The sequence below is a fragment of the Aquila chrysaetos genome, chromosome 1 (assembly GCF_900496995.4).
Source record: "Aquila chrysaetos chrysaetos chromosome 1, bAquChr1.4, whole genome shotgun sequence".
Taxonomy (NCBI): Eukaryota; Metazoa; Chordata; class Aves; order Accipitriformes; family Accipitridae; genus Aquila; species Aquila chrysaetos.
The window spans coordinates 13,830,285-13,856,840 of record NC_044004.1 but is presented as its reverse complement, the minus strand read 5'-3'; the positions used below and the strand labels follow the sequence as shown (position 1 = coordinate 13,856,840).

At 38.1% G+C, this 26,556-nt stretch overlaps 1 protein-coding gene across 1 annotated transcript in view; it reads right to left on the bottom strand.

The window, feature by feature from the left end:
• The window catches only part of EVC2 (EvC ciliary complex subunit 2), an 80,001-nt gene that overhangs the window by 5,035 nt on the left and 48,410 nt on the right, over window positions 1-26,556 (bottom strand). Inside the window, exons 15-21 of the mRNA XM_030008868.2 lie at window positions 24,236-24,395; window positions 22,470-22,930; window positions 19,256-19,460; window positions 17,822-17,944; window positions 8,804-9,031; window positions 6,375-6,586; window positions 4,825-4,912 (exon numbers count right to left, since the gene is read on the bottom strand). Of these exons, the coding sequence (XP_029864728.1) occupies window positions 4,825-4,912; window positions 6,375-6,586; window positions 8,804-9,031; window positions 17,822-17,944; window positions 19,256-19,460; window positions 22,470-22,930; window positions 24,236-24,395 (1,477 nt within the window). The remainder of the gene's footprint in view (window positions 1-4,824; window positions 4,913-6,374; window positions 6,587-8,803; window positions 9,032-17,821; window positions 17,945-19,255; window positions 19,461-22,469; window positions 22,931-24,235; window positions 24,396-26,556) is intronic.

Sequence of the window (26,556 nt, the reverse complement as noted above, 5' to 3'; positions counted from 1 at the left end):
AATAGTTTCCTCTTTTACATGTTCTTTTCTCCTCTCTGACCCTTACCTTTCTGCAAGTATAATTTGGACTGAGAGGCAACCCTTAAAGCTTTTCTAACACAGCAGAATTCATGATTAAGTAATCCTGCAAGGTGCCACAATGCTGTCAGCAGCACCAAAAGTGGCACAGGCGCCCACCAGCCAGGTGCGTTTCGGATATGTATGGCAAAGGGAGCGCTGATGTGTGAACGTGCACCAGCAGTGAGCAGCACTTTCAGATGCTCACAGGTACCTAGACCAGCTTGCAGAAGTGGGAAGGAGAAGTGAATGTGCATGCAAACACAGGAATGGTCACACTAGTCAGACTAAAAGCCCTCTGGCCTGGAATGAGTTTGATTCTTCACGTATATTATATGGTAAGGTACCATAAAGATTAGGAATTCACTTTTTTCATAACATCTAATGGATACAAATGCTACTTGTGCCACCAATAACCTCATTTGTATTCTCTGAATTTGGTCAAAATAAAACCAGGAATTAATTGTAGTTTAGAAACAGCAGAATTACTTTTAAGTATTTGGACCGAGCGGTGTGTATTTAAACAACTAATGCAAGAATCAATGAACTCAATCTATGCTGTGTTTCAAACTTTGGTGTTTTCACATGACAGTCTGCCTGCATCATCTGTTGTCTCTAAAATGCAACTAGTGTACCTGGGGCTATAGCTATGAGCTTATTTAAAAGTAACTTCTCAGCTAGAGGCTTATGATCCTGAACTCACTATCTTTCAAGCAAATCTCTTATTGACCTAGATACGCCTCCATAAGGATGTAGGAAAAGCAGGAAAGTAAAACTTAACTGGTTTTCCAGAGAGGGCTGCATCCACAGTTCTGGAAACTAGTCTAAAGGGGAAAATCCTCTTTAAAGAACAGAATGAGTGTAAGCTACAGAGGTACAATAGCTATAGTTTGCTAATACTTGCCAATAGAATATGTTCTATAAAGTGTAAGAAAACAGGAGGAAAAAAGATTTAAAAAAAAAATTCCCGTATCAGCTCATAGGATACGCACATCTGAAAGTAGGAACATGTTAGTTACACTGTGAGCCTTAATAAATTAATAAATTACTATTCTACTAAGCACATCTTTACAGTTGAATCGAGTAGTCAGGTTTGGAATTATAATTGGAGTTATGTTATTATACTTGCTAAGAACAGAAATTTTGTTTTGTATTATCTGCAGGGTAAATATGTATAGGTTTTATGGAATTTCAATAAGGTATGTCCCAGAATATCTCTGGGCTACACTTTATATAAATAAATATAAATAGAAAAACCCCAATGGTATATCTAATGCATATTTACATCAATTAAGTATTTCTTCAGGGCATCTTATGAACTAAACATAGAGCACAGTTCCCCAAGTATACACTGAACAGTGTGTCCAGTTTTTCAAGTGCAGCGAGGTGACAGTGATGCTCTCGAACCTCTGTCTTCAAGATGTCAAAATCTGTAATTTTCAAGGGTCATTATTCACCTGCTAGTGTGCTAAGAGGACTGGGTACTGTGAAAATATGACATACTCTGTTTGCATGCATCTGTAATCTGCAAAACATGATTTTAACCTCTCAATTTGCAGAATACATGCTATGCTTTTCAGATGCTCTTTCACAATATATCTGTGCCAAAAAAAGCCAACAACCATCACAGGAAGACAATTAAATTGTCAGCAACTTCAGCAACATTTCTACCTATGCTGTAGAAAAGCAATCTCTAGCTTCCCCCCAGTCGAGTGGTATGATCTTTGGGAATGCAGGACAAGGAGTGTCAGTATTATCAAACTTGCTAGCACAGAAACAAGCTACAATAACATGCAAAACCAGCACTCTCCTGGTTAGCCCCGTGCAGTCTGATGATAAATATGATTAACACTTCCGAACAAAAGAGAGCAATGCCTTTGAACTGAAACGCTATGAAAAGAGCCAAGGTCTCTTGGGAAAGGGTTCCCTTCAAAATGATTCACAGCCAGCAGCAGCAGCACTCAGCCACCAGGTCTGTCTCTCGTTGCTTCCACCAAGTCCTACACACCTGCTTCAGCATTCATCTTAACATGCCACACATCTTGAATTCATGCCTTCATGAAAGAGGTAGATGCTGAGGCTCTATCAGAGACAACCAAACTCAAGGGCAGCAGAAAAACAATTCACAACATCCTTTGCAAAGTAAGAACTCTTCTGCTTGAGCAGCTGGCTTGTTACATGCACCTTCTTCCTACCCTTTTATGCCCAGGAGCATGGCAAGCTAAAAACCACAATATGAGATTAATGCACTATTCATGCTCTCTTTTAACAGTTCCCACTTAGTGATTGTTTTTGCCAGCTCATGAAATTGCTAAATAAACACTGAACAAGGTCCCAGCCATTCCTTCAATTAGTCCAAGTTTGCAAGGCTAGAGCAGATTTAAAAGCACTGAAATTAAACTATGAAAATGGTCTTGGTAGTGCTAATCTGGAGGAGTTGGTCTGTGCTGTTTCAAGCCTCTATACCGGCCAGCATTTCTGGATGCAGCATATTTTGTCAGATAAATACATAATGAACTAGGGGGATTAAAAAAAAAAGTATAAAAAGAATTCCCAAGACTATGGTCCACCAAGACTAATGACTTAAACCACAGTAGTACAGAGAAAGATTAGCAAAACCTGAAGGACCTTCAAAGCATTTTCAATTTTTACATCTGTTCTGATGTGTATTTACCACTGATTTTATGTAAGACTTATCTTATATTTATCATATTCAAAATATATCTGAAGCACTGTATGCTTCAGCAAAATAATTCACACAAGCCTGTTAACTCCTTACCTGTATTACAAAAAAAACCAGGAACGCTGAACAGGACAAAAAAATCATCTTTTCTCCTAGAAAAGTGTTCTGAAATCTTGAATTATTAGGCAAACTGCAACTACAAATGGGCAAATAAAGCATTGAATTTAATATCACCTGTGAAAAGAGTTATAGCTGTCACTGCTCATGTCACTGTTCCACAACCGACTGAATAACTGAAAATAGTGACTGCCTCATCAGCACTATGCAAGTCATTTTAAAGGAGTATAAATGAATACATATAAAGTTTAAAGTTATAAAGAAATAATCAGATTAAAACTCGCCATCATGTCAATATTTATGTCATAAGTACCCTACAAAGGCCTGCAGCAGAAATTTTTAGCAGTGTCAACAGGATGCTATTTCTGTGAAGTCCCCATAAAATGTTAGGAGCTCTGTGTGCAGTAGGCCATGGGGGCAGAAAACACAGTGAGAAGGAGGTGAAGGCTGGAAAGGAATTCAGGAGTTCCTGATAGCCATATCCACTTACAACACACCAAACTGTCAAGGCCAACATGGTGGCAAGATGGTTTGAAAAAAAGCCGTTGCAACAGGAAAAAAAACTCCACACACCCCCCCAACAAACAAAAAAAAAAACACAAAGAGGAAAATAATAACACCAACACCAATAACAATAAGCAAAACTAAGGGAAAAAATAGCTTGGACTTAAAATGAGAAGGCTGGTAACAATGGTCATGACCTCCTCAGCGAACACCTTCAAATGTTACACTCTGCAAGACATGCCAGAATGGGGTTTTGGTGTTCATATTATTATGTGCAGAGGATAGGATGCTCTTGGAAAGTGTAAGACAAGGTTTGAATTCCCACTCTTCCTGATTTAATTCAGTAGCACAAAGTGAGATCTTCCATTCCAGGACAGCAGCTCAGCTATCAGGCTGCCAGATATTCAGAAGCAAGTCTCTTCCAGCAAGCCTCGTGGAAGGACTCTGCTCTGAATGGAGCCCAAGTGTCCCCACGAGAGGCAGAGACTGAAGTGATTATCACAATCCTGTCAGCTGTAGCAGTTCCTGATGCAAATTCCTTACCCAAATCAGAGTAAGGAACTGAAAACATGTGCTACCTTCCAGGTGAATCTCCCAACACAGATGTAATATACAGGAGTCTCACTCCAATTCTTCATGAGAGCAGCTGACCTCAAATAGCAATCTAACTCAGGAGAGGATAAAGAGTTCAGAAAACTGAGCAGAAACAAGCTGAGAGAGGAAGAACTGAGAGACCCTTAGTCTAAGTGGTCCCTCCTTGGCTTGCTGGCCTCTGAAGCTCCCAATTTATGCTACAGGTGACTGCAACCAGTCCTGTCCCTGACAGGCAAGATTCTTGGATGTGAAAAGCTGCAACACCAAGTCTCTTTTCTGATGCTAGCTACGTATCTCAACCAAGGGCTGCAGATAAAATTTGGGGACAACAGCGATTCATTTTTAATGCCTTTTGTGGCACTGACAGGCAGCCAACAGACAGCAAATTACCTGAAGAGGTAATGCTCTTTTTGGAAACAATATGCGCAATGATACTAGAAAATTTAACTAGCAGTCCTTCTATCATTTAGTTTTGTAACACGATCAACGCAAATCCTTTCTAACACTGATTAAAGCCTAAACAAAACCCTTGTCTCATTACATGAATATCAGACTGTAAATCTGTCTGTAAACCAGAAACTCAGGCAATTTAGTTTCCTCTACAGAATGAAATGCAACAGGACAACCCCCGGAAAGGATTTGTAAGTGAACAAAAAGAAGTATAACTCAATAAAATTCAAAAGGCTCAAAGTAGGTCAGAATTAACTAAAGTGAATGATAATACAGGCTATGAACACCAGAACTGGTAGTGACTATTAGCAGAACTGGACCCAAATACATCTGTAATGGTTCCCAAAAAAGCAAGAAAAGCTGATTTCCAGATACAGCTGTAATTTAAACTTGGAAGCTTTGTTCAATTTCATGCTTACCTGACTATAAAGTGCCAAAAATGCATCCATTTCTATATTTTCCAGGAGATCTTCAAGCACCGCGCAATTCCATTGCTCATCTCTCAAGCTGAAGTGAAAGACAGAATTAACATTGAAATCTTCCCAGGCGCAATGACTGTATTATAGGAAACAATATCTGAAAGTCATCCATTCAGGAAGCATATCTTTCTGTCAGCCAAGTTGGGTGAGCAGCATAACTTCTAAAATAAGCCAACTTCTCCTTTCTCCCCTGAACCACCAAGCAAACATTAGAGCAGAATCTAAGGCTATGGTCTTGCACACAATTCAAATCTGGAATCCCTCCAAGGCAACGTGATGCAACCTGTCCCCATCCTCTTCTTTAAATTTCATCACCACACTTTATGGCAGGTTGTGGATCTTTTTGTTTCTGGAATGTAACAGTAAACAGTTAACTTCCTCACTACTGGTGGTCTATTTTGTTTCTGGACCAAATCATGAAGCCATCCTTATGTCACCTGGGAGAAGTACAAAATTTGTTTCTTCCATTATGTTTTCAGGTAAAGACTAGTTGCAGTTTCTTTGAAGGCTTCACTGATATATCTCTACAGTAGTATCCACAAGCCAGTAACCTATCTGCTCTTCTAGTGACTCTCTACTTCTGCAACAGGAGAGTCATTAATCTACATCGAGTAGAGCTCCAGCCCTTTCAGAATTAAAACAGACATAAGCCTGCAATAACTCCACTCAAACGCTATCGAAGCCTTTTTTAATATATCAGCTGTTTCATGGAAAACCCTCTTTGTAATGGAAAGCACCCTCTCAGGATCTTACATGAACCTTGAAACGTGGTAGGCTTTTAATACTGTGCAATACACATGGAAATGTAATTTCTAACTCCTGTAACCCCAATGTAATACAATACTTTGCAATTTTGAAAATTATCACCCATTTTCGCTAGGCAACCTTCACGACAAGACAGATATTTCTATATACCTCCCAAGAGGCTTTTTTTTTTTTGTCACTGATATCTTTACTTAAAAACTGGCCAGGGAAAAGTGAAATTGAGCCTGTCTCTGAGAAGAATTTATATATCCCATCAAAAATGATTGTGTGACAGGGAATTCAGTCTACAGTGTGACAGTGGAGATGGAAATTCAATTTAAATTGTCTCAGCTACTTTCTCTGACCCCAGCAGATCAGGTTTCATTGAAGTCCCTACCTATCTTCTTGGGAGACAAAGGAACAGGATTAAAATTCTTTTCCTCCTTGCTGCTAAGGAGTAGTGCTATTTTGCCACTGTCCCTGTCAAGAAATGGTGACTGCCTGCAACACATCACAATCTGTATGTAACTAAGCTGTTATTATTTCCTGTTTCTTATTTCAATATTCCCAAGACTCCTCAGGTATACTCTGGGCCACATCACAAAAATGCACTGTTCATAGATGTATAGTATAGTATACATTGCCTCCCCAACACAGCAGAACATTTAGGCTGCTGTTTCTCTGTGATAAGTTATGGTCTAAAAGGACCGCAGTAACTTAGTAAAACCTAAGATCAAAGCACTTACCTTTGCTGGTGCAGATTTATAAGTTGCCTACATTTATTCATGGCCTGTCTTAGCAGAACTGTCACCTGTCTGTCTGCATTCGTTTCCACAGATTCACTTGAAAGTCCCAATCCATCCAGAGTCCACCTCTGCCTACTCATTAGATGCTGCTGCTGAGTTGACTCCTTATGCAACATCTCGTACTCCAGCTTCCTGTCAAGTTCTTCAATCTCCTAGAGGTTGAAAACACATAATGATAAAAAGTCATAATTTAACTTGGAAGAACAAATTTCATTTGGAGTGAAGAAAAAAGATGTTATCAGGATTTCTGATATTGGTTTATTCATTTCTCATTCTACCCAGCCACTTGCAGTCATTACACTTTCCAATCCATTGCATGGCTTCAGTAAACATGAACATGCACGCTATGAATATCAGAATAATGCTGAAAGATATGAGTCAATTTTCATTGTGTTAAAGGTCGATGCTCTCTGAAACCTTCCACTGTAGAGGACATCTAGAAAGTACACTACCAGCATGGCTGAGATCCAAACAAAAGAATGGCACCATTAGAATTCATCTATAAGCTGCATAAAGCCACTGAAACAGCTTGAGAAACTCTGACTAGTTTTAGTTATACTGAATCAACAGCTAATATCAAAGAGGTTTGAAGTTAAAAATAATTCACATTTAGTGTGATAAAATTAGGGTTAAAATACAATGCTCTAAAAATCAAAGGGTTGAAACCTGAAGTCTTAAGTGGACTGGATCCCTCAATGCCAAAGATCTCTCTTTGGCCAAAGAGTCAAACTAGACATCACAAAGAAGGCTTCATATTCCAGTTTTCCAATGTCGTTGTCTGACCTCAAGCTTTAAGTTGCTTAGTATCTCAGTGCCCTACTTCCTAACCTGTACCTTGGAGAAAATGCCGAATTTTCATCTATTCCTCCACCTCATCAGCTGTATTCAGACTACGGATTCATTGGAGCATGGTGTCTCCAAGTAAGTGTCTGCTCCCTGGTCAGCAAGATTTGACTTTGGAGCTCAGATTCACTCTCCTAAGACCAAAACTGAATATTAAGTTGTTATCTCTAAGGGGATGAAGCAAATTCACATATAGCCAGATATGTTTGGTTCACTGATTGGCAAAACTATCACTGATGTCATCAGCATTAAGGAATCCTGTGTAATCTGATATATTTGTTTTAAAGTAACAGGTGTTAAAATTTGCCAGCTAATGGGACAAAGGAGTTGGACAAAAACACAGCAAGAGAGAGAGAGGTTTGATCACCAGGAAACAGTCCCTGTAAACCAAGCCTAACAGGCACTTTAAACAATGCCTAAAATAATTTTTTTCCCCAAAATAGGGCTTAACTCAGTTCTTGCACATTGAATAAAGAATCCAGTGTTAGCTACTCTAGGTCTCTCTTCTGCCTCTCCTTCAATTCTTTTTCTTCATCTGTTCAAGGACAGAGAAGCTAAAAGGAACCTCTTTGCAGAGCCCCCTTACACTTAGCACCTAAAAGGCAATAATTCCAGATTAAATTAGTTTTAATACTCTACCTACATACAACTTTCACTACTTCCTACAGATCTAATACAAATTTAAGCAAAACTGGAAGCGTATAAACATTCTAACTGCCATTCTCAGAGAAACTCTGTAGAGATGACAGCATTAAAATTTAACCAGGAGTTTTCACAGCAATAGCTGTCTAATGATGCCCTCTAGCAAAGAGGTTTTGCTCTTAAAACCCCATTTTGTTTGTTCTACTCCAGTGCTCTCCCAAGCCTCACTTGGATGGTTGCAAATAGCAGATGTAACAAAAAATAATCCTTATGAATACAGAGCACTGAAGTATTAAAAAAGGATTAGAAAACTGGCACATACCAAGTAAGTAATAAATATGATGAAGGGAAGAGGCCTTTCCAAAGTTTCTACTATTTAAACTGCATGAGTGTGCTTGGAGGGAGATAAGACAGGTAGGAAGCTGTATAAATATAATCTCTAAAAACGCAATGATTGAAGCATATCATGTGGCTGTGGATTTTACTATATGGATAGCACTATAACATGAACAGTTTTGTAACAGAGTCATGACTATTTACACACTATCCCAGTCATGACTCACAATCACTTCCCAACTGTCTTCCTTGCAATCATTAAAAATTTAATATTAATTAGCCACAAAAATACTGCTCTTTCTGCCTGTAGATCTCTGGATCCTACTATAATAAAAATAAGTAATGATAATACACAATGTTCCCTGGTTCTAATACTTTCCTTCTCTTTACTTTTACTGAGTGCATTAAAGTGCACATAACCACAGAAATTAAAAGGCCGGACCACCAGGAACTGCAAACCAGCACAGCTAAATCAAAGTCAAATAAGCTACTGTGATAGTTACTGTCTCCTAACATGAATTTTTCCTTTTCACAACTTCATCACTTACAGGATTATGTGCTTCTAAAATCTGAATACATTCCAATTTTGACAGGGTTTTTGACGTGCTCAGTTGTTCAAAGAGCAAAGCTTGAATGCTTATGATAGCAGTATACAGTTCCAACGTTTTGGATTTTTTAACAGTCTTCTGAAAGGCTAAAGAAGCAATATACTCTCCAAGTTTATTTTCCAGATCACGCAGCTGACACTCTTTCTCAAGCAGCAACTCATACTTAACCTAAAAAATACCAAAACACAAAAGATAACAAGATTAACAGAAAACCTGACATGCATGCTCATGATTTTACTACTCTGGAACTAACAAGCAGGATTAAAGTAGCAAAGAAATCAATGCTGTTATCTTATAATGTAATACATTGTTTTAGAAAGTGCTTTTAACATTAAATTCCAAGCTTTTACTGTGTTTAAGTGATCAAAAAAATACTACAGTAAGGTCAGATATTTCAAAGAGATCAGGCTTTGTTTTAGGGTAGTCATAACTAATATTAAATACTAACCTAAAATTGAGGGTCTATATAATTTTTAATATAAATAAAAACTAAAAATATAAATAAACCTATGCTTACCCATGTGATTGGTTAAATGGGAAGATAAAATACCTTCTGTTTAGCAAAAATACAATATTTATAGAAAGACTGTATTTAGTTTCAAATCAGCAAGTGACTCTTAATATTGACCAATGAAATTCAACCTACTATTCTTTAAGCAAATAACCAAAAATCTTCTTATATAAACCAAAGTTAAGCTGTAAATCAAGAGTCTACTGGTAATGGATATCAAACAAGATTAAAACTGGATTGAATGGACATCAAACAGGATTAAATTAAAACGATTTAACTCAACAACTATGTTGCTGCCACACATCTGATGGGACATTCACAGAAATTATCCAAGGGTGAAAGGCAAGCACGGTACGTGCAAGCACATGATCAAATGCAACGTGATTGATGAGCTCTCCATGCTATACCACTGACATTCATAGCCAGTGATATTGCCATTGTGACCATTTTTCTGCAGGACAACGTGGATAGTAGCCAGCTGTAACTACCCTCCTTAGATGCTTCCATCTGAGCTTGTCACTCTACGCTCCCTTTATAGACAAAGAGAAGGAAAAGGCACTTCTCGGTACGTTTTGTATCCTGACAAATGTTTTTCCACTGACGTATAAGTGTGGATGTCTAGGTTAGACACTGATGGCTACACTGCGTATCTAACGTTTGGGCAGCTGAATCCTCAAAGACACTAAATAATTATCAGTTTGGTTTTACTCTCTCTCCCTGTATTATCCACACGGGCCCGGAAGTTGGACTGTAAGAGAGAAAAGACACAGAGAGAGAAAACACATGCAACACAAGAGCTCCAACTCCACTACTTGGTGTTGGTACCAACTGCCGCCCTACACACTGGATTTAGAATAAAGCTAAGCACGGAAACAGCCCATCTGTACACTGCTGGGTATCAGAGTGCAGGGTTTTTCCTCACTCCATCTCTAAATTCTCTTTTGGTCCTGACAAATCTAATCTCATAGGTTTCACAGCGTACCAAAAAAACAAAAAATGTTTTCAGAAATCAGCATTTTCAGATGTTTCCAGTATTATGTATTTTAACAGCAATGCTCAAGTAAGTACTGCCTGTGACAGAATGGAAGAACCACAGCCATCAAAGGAGGCATCTCAAAAACTTTTAAATAACTTTGGTTAAGTTTACTATCACTGTGTCACCTAAGACCAAGTACTCACATTTGCATTTTGTGGAAAAGTATTCATCCCATCAAGTCTGGCCTCTATCTTAAAGAGCAGGCAGAGATGAACATCCCTATTTAATTGAGATGCGTACATGGATAGTATCTTAGCACGGCAGGTATCCTGTGGTATGCCTTTATACATGCAGTCTTTATTTCTCTACAGTTTTACCAGTCTATAAAAATAAGAATAATGAAGACCAACAGTATTTGTCCTGCAAGTGTGAACTGCAACACTATAAAGGTCAACTGTAGTCTTTAGACACTGTACGACTTCCCATTGGCACAAGACCTGATTTTGCCCCTCAGATTATCTTTGCAAATAGAGATGGTATGTACTGAAGACATTAAAACCTTATGAGCCTTCTATTCATGCTTATCAGAATTACACATTATTGACTCTATTCAGGATTAGCTTTAAAGGAGCATTTAAGGAGACTTCACCAAGTTTTTAGATCCCTAAGATGATAAATATTTAACATAATGCCTGGGAATTTTCTCTGGAAATTTTATTGATAAGGGACCTGCTAAGAGTGATTGTGTATCATCAAATTCTATTATCCAGTAGATAGAACTAAATTTAAAATGTGATTTGGAACCACATATGCTTGTGATATTCTCATTCATGCTCATGTGATATTCTCCAAAGTCTCCATTACATCATCTAGAATGTCCTTGAATGCAAGAGATGGAAAGTTACCTTCAGAAAGTATTTCCTACTAACATGAATTCAGCTAATTACAACACGAGTAAGTAATCATCCTACAGACACAAAGTAGAGGCAAGGTTCATTTTCTTGATATCTTTAACAAATCTCCACCTTAAAAGACAGACTCTCAACATTACTGTTAATCTAACAAATTGATCTTGAATAATGTAGGTGTGTGACACTAAATAATAAGTAAGCATATAAGTTACAAATAAACATAGCGGATATTTGAGTTAGGAGGAGAATTCAACTGAAAGATTATACTCAAAATATGGTAACGAAAATGATAAAAACCAAGCTGTTATTTTTGAACATGGGAGGCAGAGATCTCCAGTGAAAAGCAAAAGAGATGGCCAAAATTGGAGTTTATGGAAAAAGAGCTGAGCTGCCTTCCAGTACTTGTTCAAAAAAAGCAGGTAACATTTACCTTAGGATAAATCCAGAAATACCCATTGCTTCTTTCTATGTTTCAGTTTTCAGCAGGAAAAAATTCAATAATAATAATAATAGTAATAGTTTTTTATACCTATCTTCTACGTTCTTTGCAGGCAGGCAAGAAACCTATTAAAGTGAATTTGAGGCCTTTTGTTTTCTGTAAAATGCTTTTTACTGAAAAGCAAGTAACTTTAGCATCTCCCATTTAAGCTCACAGTCCAGCAGTTCACAGGCATTCAAAGGTGTACACTGTACTCTAGCAGCACTGATCGGAAATCAGAGATAAAAACTTGCACAGAACATCCTGCCCATCATGACTTTGATGTAGATTGCACAAAACAGCCAATCCCACCCTAATTCAGCTTTTTGGGGGAGTTTGTTTGTTTGTTTTGGTTTATTTATTTTGTCAAAGCAAATCTATTTTCAAAATCCAAAGTGTTAATTCAAGATATTCTTATGAGCCAGTGACATAAGACTAAGCCCTAGAAGCAAGACTATTCTACACTTCAATGCCAAGGCAAATATTTAAAACAAAACAAAAAAAAAAACCCCCCCAAAAAAAAAAAAAATTTTCTTCAAAAGCCTGTGCACAAGACTAATTTCTCAAATAAGACTCAAGGATTTTTTTCTGAATTGTTATACTACTGATCACTATGACACAAGACAATGTTCTCAAAAGCAATTAGCAATTTTCAGAGCCATACTGTCTGACTGTCCCATTTTTTAAGGTCTCAGTTGTGAAGTTTCCATTGACTTGCCCTCACCCCTCTTTTTGGCAGTGAAAGTTGTTGCACTCTGAGGTGATTCTTAGAACATGGAATGGAAGTGAGTCCTCAACAGTAAAACACACATGTTGACAAATACCAGAAGAGATAGCTTCTAAAGGAAGGCAATGAATTTATATCCGATTCAGCCAGCCACTTAATACTTCACCAACAACAGCTGCTATCTAGCAAGGTGTTCGCGGAAATGTATCACTACAGCAGACACCACTTTAAGGGGCAATTCACATTAGAAATGAACCAGGTTGGACAACTAACGCCACAAGTCACCTTTCAAAACTTTGGCAATGTTGAATTTTGAGTTTACTTAAAAGCAGGAAAATGAAGATGGATGAGAACAACCAATGCTTTTGTCACAAAAGACTAAATTATTTATATTATGATTTTCATTACAACAGCACCCATTCAAGGAATGGAAAAAAAAATTCAAGCAGACCTACCTGACTAGAAGCAAACAGGTCCATTTTCAAAAGAACTAATGCTTTAGAGTCTACGTGATGCTCCCTATTCAAGGTATTAGGGCAGCTTCTTAACTAATAGAAATTATTACAACACTACTAGCTTGAATGAGTTATGACAACATACACACACTGAAGAGCTGGTCCTTCCTTTCTTCCAGCTTTTATTTACATGTCTAAGATACTTCCTGCGAGAATACACATATTTTTACAATATCTCAAAAAAGAGGAAAATATATGCTTGAGGTATGATTTGTTTTTGTATAACACAAAATGAATAAGTAAAATCTGAAGGCTGCCTTTGTGGTTTAGGAACAGGATGTGCTATAAATCTTTAAAAATGCAGATAAAAAAATTACACAGCAATGTTTTGACAGGTGTTTGCACACAACTGAATTTAAAGTTTGCTTCTTTCTTCACAGGAGGATCAGTTTCAGACACAAGGATTTTAAATGAATTATACATATATGAAATCTGGGGATAGATGAATGAATAATGAATAGATGAATGAGTAAATGAGTGATCACCTTTAGTGTAAGTTTGAACCCATTAAAATGAATAATGAATAAGGACAGAAAGGCAGTTTGACAACTCAAGTTCACTTATAAGGAGACACAAGAATGTATATTTTAATTCCAGCTGAATTCAAAGGCAAAAGAGATGACATTGATGACTGAAACACTTACACTTTTGTCAACCAGTTCAAATAACAGGAGGTTTATAGGGTATGTTCAGTATATTCCATGACTCATAAGATTTATGGTCCAAACTGCAAAACTAGATACTATTTGCATATTACTAAGTAAGAAGCCATATGTTAAGCACGCCCAAATACATGGGAATGATGTTCAGCTTTATCATTCAGCATCTATTCAACATCATACAGTAAATTAACTGCTGTTAAGCAAACAAAATGTTGCATTACCTAACTGGTACTAGTATCTACCCCTAGCCACCTTGAGTTTCTTTCTGCCTCGTCAGCTCTGAAATCACAGCTCTGCAAACAGAAACACACTTGTGAAAATCAAAGCTTGCAAGTAGATCTGACTTCAGTATGACACAGAAAGTGACTTCAGTAGAAGCCGGATCAAATATTCATTAGAAACTAAATTATAAACTAGTTATAAACTAATATCCCCTGGCCATTCTTGAAGCCTTTTCTCATACCAAACAGAACACTGTAAAATAACGCTTGACATAGTACTGTATGACATAATATTATTAGACTGTCAAACTACTTTGGTTATGATGAATCAGCTCCCATAGCTCTGAACATTTGCTGCTGATTCCACCTGAAACATCCAAACTACACAAAAAATTGCCAATGCTGTAAATGCACTATGATTAGTTCATTGCTTGAAAGCACTGACTTCTAAATTCCGCATTTAGTTCAGACTAATGGCTAACTAGTGTTGTCTCAGTCCTAAATATTACAAATAAAGGGAATAACCTGAAAATGTACTTGATTATCTGCAACCCCAAAGACATTTCTCATTCAAGTCTTATTGTTGGGTTTTTTAAGCCCAGCAGGGAAAATAGACTAAAGAATGCCAGTATTTTTACCACTGTGTTTCTTCTGAGATAGGTAACTGATATTTCAGAAAGGAACAGCTACTTCCTCATGCACAAGACAGCTTAAAACAGCTATGAAACACAAAAGTAGAAGATACAGCCTGCTTTTGAAGATTTTCACAGCAAGATCAACGATACTCTCAGGTGCTCCAAGACTAGGCTTCAAACTTCTTCCCACGGCCTCCCACCTCACAGCCTCCTGTCTACGAGTTGTTCTTCTCTGTCATGCCTCTTTTACAGTATTGCAAAACACATCCTGCTGCTGCTTTCATAAGCGTTAGCTGGAAACCATTTTACAGCCAACCTGTAGTGAGACAGAACCCACAACACCATGAGAAGTCCGCAGGAGAATAGCAGCAGTGAAGGCAGAAATACAGCAGAGCTGTATTGCTCCATCATCCTTTTTCCCCGCCTTGAATTGGTTGTGCCACTTCAGATGGTTAATTTTGAGTGAGATGATAAAAGTGTTCACATTAATGCAAAATTTAGAGGTGTAAGATTCTAAATGAGGAACAAGGTAACAGATTGCAACAGCCAAAAGAAAAAAACTCTACTTCTGTGATCAGCATAAGGCTAACGATAGTATGACAACTAACATTTTTATTTAACAATAGTTTAGCTTCCTTATTGGGAAAAGCCCAAAGCATTTGGCTTTTTATAACTAATGTGCAGCCATACAATTAGAACAACAACAGGTATGCCAGATGGTGCACATAAAACTGAAACAATGAGGCTTAGAGAAGCTAACTTTCCAATTTTAAAAAAAGATTCTAACAAAAATGTAAGGCAATATTCATACCAAACAAGTATTGAGTACTTTTTGTAACATAAGAGCTTAGCCCATACTCCATTGTACTTTTAAGTAACAGTACAAAAAAAAAAAAAAAAAAATCTATATTTTCAAGGTCAGGACATTAGGTATTGAAGCCAAAAGCTTAAATGCCCCCATAAAAGGATTAGGGCATTCTTGGACCAGACTTATTAAAGCATTAAATAGTGTTGCATTCTTGCCTAAGCACCTGTTCTCACTTTCGAAGACTGTGTGCTGGACTAGATAAACATTTGCTTTTATCATCTGCAACCAATACTAACAATGTGTTGCTCTCACATAAAAGTGAAATTATTTCTTAATAGACATGTTGACCCAGTATTTTTCATTCCTCAGGATACAAGTATAAAAAACACAGGAAAGAGGTGTAAAAACAGAATTTTGTCCAAATTGGTACTAAAATTGATATTGCAATCATCTGTGAAACTGTTTTTATCTACCAATGACACCTGCTTGTTCTGCATAGTTCTTACAGCTGTGCACCACCTATGTCTAACAGTTATCACTGTAACATTCCTCTGATACACAAAAGTAGTATTACCCACATTTTACAAGTGGGAAAGAGAAAGAGAGAAAGGTTACGGAACACGAAAAAGACCTCATTGACCACCTGCTGGCAGAGGAGGAAAAAGCCTCCAATATCCCGTATTGGCATGGGCCCCACTCGTTCCTTAAGGATTAACTTTAGACTGGGGCTGTGAGCCTTTTAAAAGATAGCCACCAGAATCAAGGCTCCCTTTCAATAAGCTCTGTATGAATAAACTCAGTCCCTACCCACAAAGTCTTCAGAGCCAAGAACCCATTTCTGGGTTTTCAGTAGCGTTAGGAGAGGTCCAAGAAGTAAATCTTGCTCAACTGAAGTATGCAGTGAAGCACCTTCCAGCAAGGTGTGCTCACAGCCCACAAAGCCAACCGTATCCTGGGCTGCATCAAAAGAAGTGTGGCCAGCAGGTCAAGGGAGGTGATTCTGCCCCTCTACTCCACTCTGGTGAGACCCCACTTGGAGTACTGCATCCAGCTCTGGAGTCCTCGGTACAAGAAAGACATGGACCTGTTGGAACGAGTCCAGAGGAAGGCCACAAAAATCATCAGAAGGATGGAACACCTCTCCTAGGAGGAAAGGCTGAGAGAGTTGGGGTGGTTCAGACTGGAGAACAGAAGGCTCCAGGGAGACCTTAGTGTGGCCTTTCAATACTTAAAGGGGACATGTAAGAAAGATGGGGACAGACTTTTTAGTAAAGCCTGTTATGAGAGGACAAGGGGTAATGGTTTTAAACTGAAAGAGGGTAGATCTAGATTGGACATAAGGAAGCAATTTTTTATGATGCGGATGGTGAACCACTGGAACAGGTTGCCCAGAGAGGTGGTCGATGCCCCGTCCCTGGAAACATTCAAGGTCAGGTTGAACGGGGCTCTGAGCAACCTGATCTAGTTGAAGATGTCCCTGTTCACTGCAGGGGGCTTGGACTAGATGACCTTTAAAGGTCCCTTCCAACCCAAACTATTCTATGATTCTATGTTTTGAAAGCCTTACTAAGAAAACCACAGGATCTAGGGGAGTCTTGCAGTCATGCATAAGCCAAGCCCCAGAACTACTGGAAGAAAAAAGGGTGAGGCATGAACTATTCTGTAACTAAGTTCTGTAACTAGGGTGCAAAAATTAAAACAAAGCCAAAACTATTAAGCTTGAAATACAACATCTTGACAAACGCAGGCAAGAATAGAGAGATGCATCATACTGCTACACCATAGATCTTTTTTTATCTGGTTCTTATTCACATAGATAGAAAACTGCCATTCCTTAATTACTAAAGACATAGGTTTTGACTTCATGTCGTGGTTTGACCCCAGCCAGCAACTACGCACCATGCAGCTGTTCGCTCACTCCTCCCCCCTCCCAGTGGGATGGGGAGGAGAATCAGAAAAAAAAAAAGTAAAACTCGTGGGTTGAGATAAGAATAATTTAATAACTAAAGTAAAATAAATTATAACAACAATAATAATAATAATGAAATATTATAATAATAATAACAACAACAGCAACAACAACAATAATAGTAATGAAAAGGAATATAATAAAAAAATAAAACCCAAGAAAAGACAAGTGATGTACCATGCAGTTGCTCACTACCCGCTGATCGATGACTGAGCAGCAATCCACCCCTCCCAGCCAACACCCCCCAGTTTATATACTGAGCATGACGTTCTATGGTATGGAACATGCTTTTGGCTAGTTCGCGTCAGCTGTCCTGGCCGTGCTCCCTCCCAGCTTCTTGTGCATCTGCTTGCTGGCAGAGCATGGGAAACTGAGAAATCCATAACTTTGGATATGCACTACTTAGCAACAACCAACATATCAGTGTGTTATCAACATTATTCTCACACTAAATCCAAAACACACTGTATCAGCTACTAAGAAGAAAATTAACACTATCCCAGCTGAAACCAGGACACCTCAGTACAGAAAAAGTTTGCACTTACCTTATTCAAATTTTCATCTTTCACCGAGTCTTCATAAATGAAAATTTTGTCCTGTAAAGATTTCTTCAGAATACCTATCTTATTTCTATTTCTGGATCCTGTTGGTTTCGTTTTAGAATGCTGCTGTAAGAAGATGAGCACAAAGTGCTTTATTTGTAAGACGTATATGAGGATGCTAATATTAAGATTATTACTTTCTATTATTGGCAGATCCACCAATTAATGAGACTTGGCAAGGATGACTTTCACTGAGAAAGTATTTCTGAAATGAAGGTGCTGCCTATTGATTCAGAAGATTCCTTTCAGACATTCAGAAAAAGCTGGAAATTTCATTTTTAATTTCTTTCAAGCAGAATTATATATTCACCCTTTCCATGACAACTGCTAGCACATAAATTTGATTTTCAACAAGCTTTAGCAGTGATAATAATAGAAGATTTTAACTGATATGTTGTCTCCTCAGTATGGTTAAAAATGAACAAAGAATATTAATTTAAGAACTACATTGTTTTCAAGACACAGTATATGAACCACAAAAGAACCATGATAGTATTAAGGGGCACCGTTCCATGTAATCAAATTATTCTTGACCTTTATATTTCTTTACAAGAATATCAACTAAGTATAATGTACTCTTGGGGAAATGATAACATCTGTTCAACTATAAGGCTTTGCAAAGTCATTTCCCTTATTTAGTACTTCAGAAATTATTAAGGTTTTGAACTAGGTTAATTCCTAGTACAATTATCCCAAGTTAGTTTACATATTTAGAAAACATAACTGAACACAAACAAAGCAAGGGAAAGTCGTCCTTTTTAGGATGGTATCAGATACAATTCATACAGGAAACACTTTTTTTCCTCCTATTTAAGAACTGAAAATAATTTATGATTCCACAGGTTTTACATTTTACTGAAGGAATTAACACCCCTCACCTCTTTCCTACATGGACAAGACAGCGTAGGACATTCCCCTAAAAAACCTCTCTAAATCTTTCCTTGATTTAGTGACAAACTTAATACTGTGTAGGGGCTGCCAGAGAAACCTCAGTTTGGGCTTTAAAGGACCCAACTTGTCACTGACATTCAGAGCCAGGCTCAGCACTGCTCCAATTTTTGGCATTTCAGTTGACTCTCCTCAGAGGTGCAGCCCCTTTTGGCCACTCATCTGCTTCTTTATACCTATGCCTTCTTCTTGGGAAAGCTGGAGGACACGCAAGCAGCAGAAATACACAGGTGTATGTGAAAAAAATATTTATCCAACTGTTACCCAACAATTATCTTTAAGGTCCACTGATCCACACAGACAGAAGCGTGCATCGCTGTCACACCTATGGACAAGCTATGGACCCGTATCTGCAGCCGAGGCCAACAACCTGTGGATGCACCCATGATCCCCTTGCACATCCCCACACTGATCCCACATTGTTCCCACCTGTTTATCGGTCATTGCTAAATTCTGATCCACTTTCAGCAGTTCTGTGTCCCTCCACTCCACCTCAAAAGCCTGAAGCAAGGTTCTTGCTCTTATCTTGGGCCAAGCCAAGCTGCTGTCCACCTGAGAGAAGCAGCAGTGCAGCTCTTGCCTCATTCTAAGCAATTCCTCTTCTGATAGTGAGAGGGGTAAACTTAGAAGGTGCCTGTTAAAAAAACAAAAGCCATTTGCTATTCAGTGATATAGGCAATTTTACATAAAATGTAAAAGACATGCACACAAATACTTTACATGACAATGATCATCCTTTTTTGTCTTATTCATACAGTTAATGATTCCACACATAGGACTGAGCTTTTCAGCATGTTCAAAATATCCTTGAGGATACTTCAAATTCTGCATACAGAACTTCCTGGACTGTAAAATTTCATTTGCAAGGGGAAACAGTTTTTGACTATTTAAAAAACAAATAAGCAATTTTTAGCACATTTCCTATCCACAGAAACCTTCCATCTCTTAAGACAGTACAAACCCTGAACTTAGGGCTGAAATTGAGATAAAATCTTCCCGTAAAGCCTCCCTGCGCCGTTTCCCAGCACTTAGCAGTCACAGCTACTGAGAGGGGAAAAAAATAAAATAAAAAAGTATCTCTTTATAATAAACTCATATATGTCATCCCTCCCATCACCAAGCCACAAGGGTTCCAGCTGTTCTTTGTAAAAAAGCTTTTAGCAGTCTGAACAACACGGAATACATTTTAGCAGCAATTTGAATCACTCAAAGTTCCCGTTTTGTAGAAGGAAGGTTCTCAACACAGAAGTCTGGGGAACTGATCCTCAGGTCAAGCTGAAGTTGACTTAAAAATAAAGCATGCTAAAGCCTAAATTCATCTTCCGGCTGTGACCAACCTTAGACTATATTTATCATCTTACCTTGTGACTGAAGTATTTCCTTAGGAGTATTTCATAAAAAATAACATAATGTTTTGTTTGGAAATTTTCTCTATTTCCCAAAAAATGTATGTATATTTAAAGCATGAACAGTATATATTTTAAAAAGTAGTTTTCTTTTAAAAACATATTATACTGTATGTTCCATTAGGACTGATGCTTTTGTTCAGTATATCACAGGCCTATACCACCTCATCGTTTCACCAAAATATTTCTGAGTTTAGAAATTCTTATTTCCGTTTACTAATTCAGCAAAGTACAGCTAAATCCTAAATTAAAACATTTTTAACAGATGAAGTTTTTCTCTTAAAAAAATTGCTTACTTTAAGGCAATATTACTCCAAGCAAGCATTTACAGTATACTTAACCATTTCCCATGTTGTCCTGGACTTTTAGAAGAAAATCACAGATATATAGACAGAGATATAAAAGAAAATACAGCAAATCACAGTTTTGTCATGTCCATGTTTAAAAAGGACTTCAAGCATTAATGATCTTCATAAATATTTTGGACTAACTCATGGTCTCTTTGATAAGCAACAAAAATGAAAAGCTATCATTCAAAATAATTATTTGTGAAAAATAGATAGCAGATGAGAATATAAACATGAGAGCTGGCATCTGTCATCAAAATATCAAAATTGACAGACAGTGGACTGAACATAAAGACGGTGACAGATTTTAAGGGACTTTTGATAGAACAGTTGTGCAAATGCTGCATTTTTTGTATATATTTTCCAGTATTTTACCAGAAAAAACAAACAGCTTACTGTTGCTGTGAATAAAGATAGCATTTAACAAATACAACAGCCGACACTGCAGGGTGGAACACAATTATCATGGAATCGTAAGTTAGAAATAGGAAAGACCTGCTGGATCATACAATCTACTTCCCTGCTCGTGCAGGTCTGCTTGCAGCAATATAAATAAGAGGTAATAAGACAAGCTAGAAAATACATTGAAATGGCTTACAGAAAAGTATTTAAAATGCTGAATAAAATACAAAGGCCTTGAAATTAGAATGAAAACAAGACAAATGGATTTATTTTTTTTCTTTAACAAAGCAAACACACATGGGCAAGGGTTTTTTTCATATTTCTTTTAGATGCTTTGACACTGTGCAGCAGGCAAACTTACAAAGATGCTGCCTGAACAAAACTGCCCATGCTAATCTGTTTTGCTTCAAAGAAGAGGTATGAAGGAGAAACCTTAACTAATGCTTTCCCCCCTCGTTCAATTTCTCATGCTCAGTACATTTGCTCTAGGGGCAGACAGCCTAATATAGGTTTGCCTATTCCAGTGGCTTCCCCTTAAGCTGCAACTTTGACAGAAGACTATTTTTTCATGTTCCCAGGTCTCTAACAATGTCTGTTACTAAATGGACATTGTATAGGAAATGTAGTAGTGTAAATATTCAGGTAATACAACAACTAGTCATAAATGCACCTGAAAGCCAAGAAGAATTGCTAACGAATGGTGCAAATCTCTCAGGGACCCTGCTGCCCAGTCTGAGAAGCACCACGGACGCTGACACTTGGCTGCGCCTGCAGCCGTGGTCTCTCCCTGAGCAAGGTGTCCCAAAGGTGGCAAGGCCACCACTCGCTTTCCCACCTCCCCAGGGTCACATCGTAGCAGACAGAAATGGCCAAAACGTGTGCCTGGGGCCAGCAAAACTCTCTGCAAAATCACCCGTGCCATGACACCTCTCTGGCTGGGGGCTCGGTGCCACGGGCACTTTGTCAGCAGGCCAGATCAGCCAAGTCTGATGTGTGCAGCCCATGAGTTGGAGAGGTACACTACTGTGCTGTGTATTTATGAAATATGGGAAAATACTGTGGCAGAGCTTAAAATGAGCACCCGATAAGTAAGGCTTGGCTTGTGGCTGGAAGGAATATACTGAAATTCAACACAGGGCTAATTAGGCCTGACATACGAAATGACATTTCCAAAGTGCTGGACCTCTGAGAGCACACTGAGAATAATAATGAAAGATGCACAAGTGAAACGTGACATGGAGTGAACAGAAGTATAAAAACACTCCACCTTTTTGGTTTCAAAACTGCCATTTCCTGGGATTTCCACTGCAGCGCTAGGAGTGCCAGCTCACCTGCTAGTGCCGCAGGGGCTAAGCACTTGTGAAAAATCAATTCCCAGGTGCACAACAGAGAACTTATCATTAGGAATTATACCAGACAGGTGTGAAAACTCCTAGCTCATCTCTATTTGCAAGAATAACTAAGAAAAGGGTACAGAGAGATACTTGCATGAGTACTGATTGTTCCCAGCTCCTTAATTTTTTTTGTTCCGAAAGGCTTGTTTCCAGTTCTTGGCTCAGCTTCTGCCTGGTGAGCTGAAGCAGCTCTTCAGCGGCTGTGCTCTTGTCACGCTCTTCCCTTTCAAGCTGTTCATGTTTAACAACCATCTCTTTTTTATGCTCCTCCACAGCTTCCAGTAGGAACATCTTTGGCACACTGAGCTTCACCAGTTCTTGCACAAATACTCCATACTGAACACGTTTAAGCTCTTCAACAGTTTTCTCTGTTAGACTAAATAGAAGCTCTTTCAGCTCTTCACTGGCCTCATTGTCAAGCTTTTCAGTAAGTTCTTCAAATTCAATGGTGTGATCACTCAGAAGATTTTTCCAGTGGCTCAGGTAGTGAGTGACCTCCTTAGTAGTTTTGAAGGGGTCTCCAAGTGACAGCTGCTCCTTCCGATGCTCTTTCTGCTGATTCGTTTGTCAAAAGGAGGAACAAGGTTAAGAGAAGGAACTTCTCAAATTCTAGCTCCTTAAATATGTATTTCATAGCAACACAAAATTTCATACTTCTGTTTTTCAGTGTTCTCAAAACTGCTTTTCAGTGTCCAGAGACCTACCTAGCCCTCAACCTGATGGCTTTGTGTGCACCTAGCAGGCCTGTGACAATTCAGATTATTGTTAGATAGAAGGGCTAACACAGGCCTGTGACAATTTGGATTGTTGCTAAATAGAAGGGCTAACACCTAAAAAAATGCATGATCTTCTGGTTTGACATAATCTCAGCTGCCTGAACTGTAATGATCTGGCAGCATTCCATAAGTGAATCTGGATCAAATACCAAGGAAGAAAAAGAAGAAAAAACAAAGAGAGAGGAAAAAAAAAGGCTGGGTTATTTTTTACTTTATTTTCCCCATCTTACAGCATGCAGCAATTTCATTGGAAAGCTAAACTAAAGCTACCTATACTGAGAATAAATACAACAAATGAAGTCTCCATCGTTATACCTGCCGTCTCTTCTTGCACTGATATCTGTTAAAGAGCAGAAAACACTGAAACACATGTCCCACAAAAGGTAAAATTAATCTCACCTAACTTTCGTCACCTAAAGAAATATCACCTAATCCAAGATAGCTTTTTCTACAGCCTTTAGGAAGAGAAAGATAGACACCTTTTGATAACAACTCCCTTCCATTTATCTCAGATCACCTGCAAGTCATCTTCTATTATGAGATGACTTGGAGCTCTTGGAGTTAGCCTTGATTTTTAGATGGCTGAGGTTAGGTGACCTGAGTCCTACCACAAGCAGCCACAGGTACAGCATCTTTTAAATAATTTTGTTTTGTAGCTGAACTTTAACTATGCTGTAGGAGTCATCCAAGTCACATGTAGCCAGGAAACCCATAGAAAACAACAACTGTCACAGATCTGTGCCATCTCCCTCACCAACTTCAGAACCTCAGTTGACTTTTGCCTGTCTACACATTACAGAGGCTTGTCATAACCCCCTTGGACAGGTTAGAGTAAGTAGAGGGGCTTCACAAGTTTCTCCAGTTATATTACTTTCCTGCACGTTTTTCTAGAAGAACAGCTATTAATTACTGCGTAATTAATACAGCACATGGCGGTACGCAGCTAAAAACAACGGACACTTATTTCCATCCATCCTCCTGGCAGTGTTGACCCCTGTCCTAAGAACTACACTTTATTTTTCAATTCATTCCATTTTTAATTCATGATAACCCCTGTGAAAATAAATATACTGAAAATAATTACCTTTTGTAGCATTTCCCGCCTTCGCTTGGTAATGAGTTTCTGGTGAAGCTTTTGCTTTTCTTGTTTTAAATCATGATCGAATTTCTGTTTAACAGAATTAATTTCAGCCTCAGCTCGGTCCAGAAGCACTCCCAAATGACTTTCAGGTAAATGACCTGCTCTGTAATAACAGTGTTTGAAGCCTGTTATCCCAAATTCTTAGGAGTAAAAGGGTATTTGAGGCAATTAGTACCATAATAAGGCTCAACAAAGTAGACACACAGAATGATCTTTGTTTCTTTAGCAGTGATACCTGACGGGATCAAGCAAGCAAGTGGATAACAGAAAGATAATCTCAGAGATGAGTATAGAATTGAGGCAGTTTGTGAAGGCAGAGTAAAGGTGTATGAAGAAGGAATGGGAAGAAGGAAGGAAGGGAAGGCAAATACAAAACCAATTACGTATCAGTTAGTAATGTAAGCGATATTCAAATGAGACATTTCAAACCTTATATATTATTCATAATATTTACATTTTTCATTTAATGCCCCTGGAATGCAATTCTAGATGTCTTTTATAACTCCTTCTCCTCATTAGAAACAATTTTCTCTTTAAAGGATGTAATCTAATCAAGTAAAAACTATTAAAAATTATTTTAAAGATACAAAGCAATCATATCCATGAAAAGATTTATATTCAGATTTCCTATTACATTTACATCATCAGAAAAGTTATAAAGATTTCAAATTAATAGTGAAATACAATAATCTAACAGGGCAAATTTTCAGTCTTAAGCACACAGTGCTTTCAAATGGAAGTTTAAGACTATGGTCTACCTCCAGTTGCTAGAGTATTTAATTTCAAAGAGTAAGCAAGATCCCAACCATGCCTGCAACAGTTAGAAAAATCGTCCTCTCCACAAACTCAAATTGAATTTAAAAAATTACCTGCTATTATACTTACACCAGAAATTCCCCAAATATTTCTCAGACAACAGAAGAATAAAAGAACATCCTAATTCAGACCCAGCTGTTGGACATTTGTGAGTTATAATTTCTAATGCTAAACACAGAGGCCTTCCAAAATGTGCGGTTGAAAAGGTCAACATGGAAGTTTGAGTAGAAAGCACCAGTTCCTGACCTGAACCTGGATGTTGTCCAAACACTTTCTGGTTTATTTTTCAAATCCCCATTTTTCAGAAGACATGAACATTACACACAGAGCCTGGATTCAGATGAATCCAGGGCTTCCAAGTCTCTGTTCTAACACGTTACCTGACCCAATTCATAAACTAGAGTAGCAGCTAAATGTCACAAGCCCTTCTCCAGAAAGGACAGTCTCTCATTCTGGTTTATTAGGATTTGTTGATACTGTAACAGCTTAATTCCAACTAAAATCCTCAAAATAAAAGCTGAAAGAAATAAAACAGAAGATTGATGTATTAGCTTGTTTGCAGCCACTGCACTGTAACCGTGGTGGCCAGATTCCACAGTTCACACCTCTCCATTTACTGCTCAAGCATCCACAAGTACGTGAGCAAGCCACGAAACATCATCCCCTACATAATGAATGCACTGGATAGAAACTCAGATCTGCTTTATCACAACGTTATGTCAACCAGAGAGAGCCTTCTTTTGCAGAGCTTTTCAAATGCCTATTTTGTATTTCTTTAGTCTCCTGCAAAGAGGATTAAAATACCTCTTGGTACCTTAAGAGCAATCCACGAAGCATCATTCTTGGATCTTTTGGCCAAGTCATTTTTGCCTTGAAAGCAATCAATGTTAAATTTCAGTGTTATATTAAAAAAAAAACCCCACAACAGCACTAAATTTCCTACCCATATTTGGTAACTAAGTCTTGCCCCCCTTTCTGATCAAACCCAAGGCAAAAGATTAGTGAATGAAAGGTAGATTTATTACGGTGAGGAAGTGAGGCATGATAATAACCAAGATATTATTTTTAACACCTTCATCCTGTCTTGTACTGAGGAAATAAACCCAGGCTTGCTGCATCCAATTAAAATCCCTGTCCACAGCAGTGAAAAGGGGCTGTAATAGAGAAAGATAGATGTGCTGGAACCATCCAGCAAATGAAAGATACAGAAAAAGCCATACAACACAGAATGACTGGAAGATGATATATACCAACCTATTCTTAGGTAGGAAAAAAAAGAAAAAAAAAAGTCTACATTATTTCAGTTTCAGGTTGTTGATTTATTTAGAGATCCAGCATGCCCACAGCTCAAACTGAAGGTGATGCAGTATTGTAAAACCTATCTATTTATTTTTTTTAATCTACTTATTTAGAAATCCCAAATAACAAAAATAATGGGCAAAATGCCT